We start from the raw sequence: 4239 nt of genomic DNA, 5'->3' as shown, positions 1-4239 counted from the left end.
ACTAAATGGATCCCTATTACTATCGATAACTTTGCTTTCCATATTATCAATGATTTACTGTGTACCAAAGACTTGCCATAGGAATTGATATATTACATATTACTTAGGTATTTAGCTTGAAACTGATATGAAGGCAGATTTTAAGAAGTGATAATATTAACCCTTATATTACTAATTATTAGTTGTAGAAGAAGCAGGAAATTGGACTATTCAGAGTAAAATACTGAAATAAAACGAATAATTTCCTCTATATTCACCCCAGACTTCCCTCCTGTTTTTTTTCGTTAGCGATAATAAAGCACAATTCAGACGTGACAGATATTTTCATGGAATTTTTTATTTGTCTCCACAAATTGGTAAACAAGCGATGGCAGTGACCAAGACTAAAGCAACAAAAAAAAAACAAAAAAAACTTTTTTTTTCATAGAAAAAGTAAAAAATACAAACAAAACATGGAAAGGCAAGAATAAATAATGGTAATAACAACGACGATGATGAGCTAAAATAACATCACAATCCAAAAAATAAAGAAAAGTCATAAAAACTTTGACACCAGCAAACGCTTTTCCCCTCATCCGGACTTTTTATATGACAGGAAGGATACAAGTGGCTACAAGGGCAAAGTGGGTACAGGTTGGCGTTTTCTGTTCACCACGTTCTCTTTGCCATCGTTGGCTGTTAAAGTGCAAGAAGCTATAGAAATTCGGGCATATAATATAGTATAAAACTAGCTTTTTCCCCCCACTATTTACATGGACAGGACAGGGTATATACACAGGTGAGCTCCGGTCTGGAAGACATGTGGATGGATTGGAGGGGTGGGGGGGGGGGGGGGGGGGGTAACAGAAGATACATGGCAGTTGGCAGAGTTCTATTACCAGGACATAACAGGGTATTCTAAAAAAGTGAACCCATTGAGCGCCAGTCTGTGTGATGATCAGCCGATCCTGGCACTGGAATGGCAATGTCTAGACAGTCTGTGACACAAGGTAAGGCGACCGTTGGATACTTGGGCACCGGGCAGCGCAGCTTTGCTCAGTCCATGTCCCGGGCACTTAGCTGGCCTCGTCCGAATCGCTGTAGTGGGAGTGGGGGGAGAATTCGCCGTCACTTCTGTGCGATCTCGGAGACGTTTTGCTCTCCTCCCCCGACGACTCCCCGGCTCGGGGCGATGGAGAGGAGGACTGGAAGGCGAGCGGCTCCAGGGGCAGCGGGTAGTCCCCGGCGGGGTGCAGCGGGTAGGGTGGGCACGGCTGCGAGTGCTCGGGGGGCGCCTGCAGCAGGTCGGACAGGGCATTGATGTAGATCTGCGCCATTTGCAGGGTCTCGTACTTTGACAACTTTTTGTCGTTGTTGAAGGAGGGGATGACGTTCCGGAGCTGATCGAAAGCGTGATTGAGCCCGTGCATCCTCCTCCGCTCCCGGGCATTGGCCGCCAGTCTCCGCTGTTTCTGCACCCCTTTGCCCTTGCCCGTGGGTGCCCGCTGTTTGCAGAGCGCCTCCTCTTCATCCTCCTCCTCATCCTCCTCTTCTTCGTCGTCAGCCCGCAGCCCCTTGAGCTTGCACAGGTCCCGCACCTTGTGCTGCGGCAGCAGGTAGTCGTGTGGCGGCTGCAGGGAGGAGGCGGAGAGCCAGGCTCGGGGGTCACTGGCGTCCAGCAGGTACGGCTCCGGGGGCAGCTCCTCGCAGCACCAGTCTACGGCGGCAGGCAGCAGGCGGGACATGGCGGCACTGGTCAGGCGCTGCTCTCTCGCGTGCACTCGGCTCTTCTCCGGTTGCTGCAGGTGAGGGGGCCCTTTAAAAGCGGCACGCGCCGCTCTGCTCCCCCCCGTGCCGCCCCCGGCCCCCCCATCCCGGATCCCGGCCCCGCGCCTGTCGCGTGTCATTGCGGCCAATGGTGGCCCGGGGTGTCGCGTGCTCCCAGCCAATCAGCGAGCGCCCTGCCCGTGTGCTACATGTGTATGTGTGTATATGTGTGTGCTGTCCCTGCTCCGTATCTGCTCCTACTTATAGGTCACATTATCTATCATCAATATAACTCTATCTATCTATCTATCTATCTATCTATCTATCTATCTATCTATCTATCTATCTATTATCTATCTATCTATCTATCTATCTATCTCTTATCTATCTATCTATCTATCTATCTATCTATTATCTATCTATCTATCTATCTATCTATCTATCTATCATCTATCTATCTATCTATCTATCTATCTATCTATCTATCTATCTATCTCCTATCTATCTATCTATCTATCTATCTATCTATCTATCTATCTATCTATCTAGAGAAGCTTGTATCTTGGAGCAGCACTACTTGAAAGTTTGAGGTGGGTGCCAGCGGGTGGCCGCGACCACGGCTTCCAATCAACTATGCATAGAAATTCCCACAGCACTCCAATGTAGCAAATCAAACGTGATTTATTGCATGGTGAAAAACAGCACAAAAAGTCAAGGCAACGTTTCAACGAAACGTTGAAACGTTGCCTTGACTTTTTGTGCTGTTTTTCACCATGCAATAAATCACGTTTGATTTGCTACATTGGAGTGCTGTGGGAATTTCTATGCATATCTATCTATCTATCTATCTATCTATCTATCTATCTATCTATCATCTATCTATTTATCTATCTATTATCTATCTATCTATCTATCTATCTATCTATCTATCTATTATCTATCTATCTATCTATCTATCTATCTATCTATCTATCTATCTATCTATTATCTATCTATCTATCTATCTTCTATCTATCTATCCACCTATATATCATTCTTTCTATCTCATATCTATGATCTCCCATCTATCTATCTATCTATCTATCTATCTATCTATCTCCTATCTATCTATCTATCTATCTATCTATCTATCTATCTATCTATCTCTCTATCTATCTATCTATCTATCTATCTATCTATTTCCTATCTATCTCCTATCTATCTATCTATCTATCTATCTATCTATCTATCTATCTCCTATCTCTCTCTCTCTCTCTCTCTCTCTCTCTCTCTCTCTCTCCCTCGCTCCCCCCCTCTCTCTCTCCCTCTCTCCCTCTCTCCCTCTCATGGCACACATGTAGCACTTTGCACTACCACATCTCGCCCTCTGTATAGTGTGCAGTGTGTTGGGCTGTAGCTCGGGGTGTGCAGCACACGTGCGGAGAAGTGATCACACAGGCAGCTCAGTGCCCCGGGCTGCTGCTTCACCAACTCCTTCTCAGCTGCAGACTCCTCAGCCAGCTCAGAACGACTCCAGAGGGCAGAAGGGGTTAACGTTACAAGACAAACTGGAGGAAGCCAGCTACCTTGTAAACTGTTGCCTCCTCCCCTGCACCCTCGCCTATTCTTCTCACCAAACTGCTGCTCTTCTCCCCTGCACCCTCACCTATTCTCCTCACCAACCTGCTGCTCCTCCCCTGCACCCTCACCTATTCTCCCCACCAAACTGCTATCTCCTCCCCTGCACCCTCACCTTTTCTCCTCACCAAACTGCTGCTCTTCTCCCCTGCACCCTCGCCTATTCTCCTCACCAAACTGCTGTCTCCTCCCCTGCACCCTCACCTATTCTCCTCACCAAACTGCTGCTCTTCTCCCCTGCACCCTCGCCTATTCTCCTCACCAAACTGCTGCCTCCTCCCATGCACCCCACCTATTCTCCCCTACAAACTGCTGCTCTTCTCCCTGGAACCATAACCTATTCTCCCCACCAAACTGCTGCCTCCTCCCCTGCACCCTCACCTATTCTCCTCACCAAACTGCTGCTCTTCTCCCCTGCACCCTCGCCTATTCTCCTCACCAAACTGCTGCCTCCTCCCCTGCACCCCACCTATTCTCCCCACCAAACTGCTGCTCTTCTCCCCTGAACCCTAACCTATTCTCCCCACCAAACTGCTGCCTCCTCCCCTGCACCCTCACCTATTCTCCCAACCAAAATGCTGCTCCTCCCCTGCACCCTCACCTATTCTCCCCACCAAACTGCTACCTCCTCCCCTGCACCCTCACCTTTTCTCCTCACCAAACTGCTGCTCTTCTCCTCTGCACCCTCGCCTATTCTCCTCACCAAACTGCTGTCTCCTCCCCTGCACCCTCACCTATTCTCCTCACCAAACTGCTGCTCTTCTCCCCTGCACCCTCAACTATTCTCCCCACCAAAATGCTGCCTCCTCCCCTGCACCCTCACCTATTCTCCCCACCAAAATGCTGTCTCCTCCCCTGCACCCTCACCTATTCTCC

General features: G+C 48.6%; 1 protein-coding gene across 1 annotated transcript; it reads right to left on the bottom strand.

Moving 5' to 3' along the window:
• Positions 1–317: 317 nt before the first annotated feature.
• ATOH1 (atonal bHLH transcription factor 1) lies at positions 318–1784 on the bottom strand. Its single transcript, XM_069976785.1, has one exon. It carries the CDS (start codon positions 1722–1724, stop codon positions 1056–1058), a length of 669 nt encoding a protein of 222 aa, XP_069832886.1. The 5' UTR covers positions 1725–1784; the 3' UTR covers positions 318–1055.
• Between the last annotated feature and the right edge of the window lie 2455 nt (positions 1785–4239).

This window comes from Dendropsophus ebraccatus, chromosome 7 (genome assembly GCF_027789765.1).
Source record: "Dendropsophus ebraccatus isolate aDenEbr1 chromosome 7, aDenEbr1.pat, whole genome shotgun sequence".
In the NCBI taxonomy this organism is placed as follows: domain Eukaryota; kingdom Metazoa; phylum Chordata; class Amphibia; order Anura; family Hylidae; genus Dendropsophus; species Dendropsophus ebraccatus.
The sequence above is the reverse complement of the archived record's forward strand: the minus strand, read 5'-3'. Positions and strand labels throughout refer to the sequence as shown.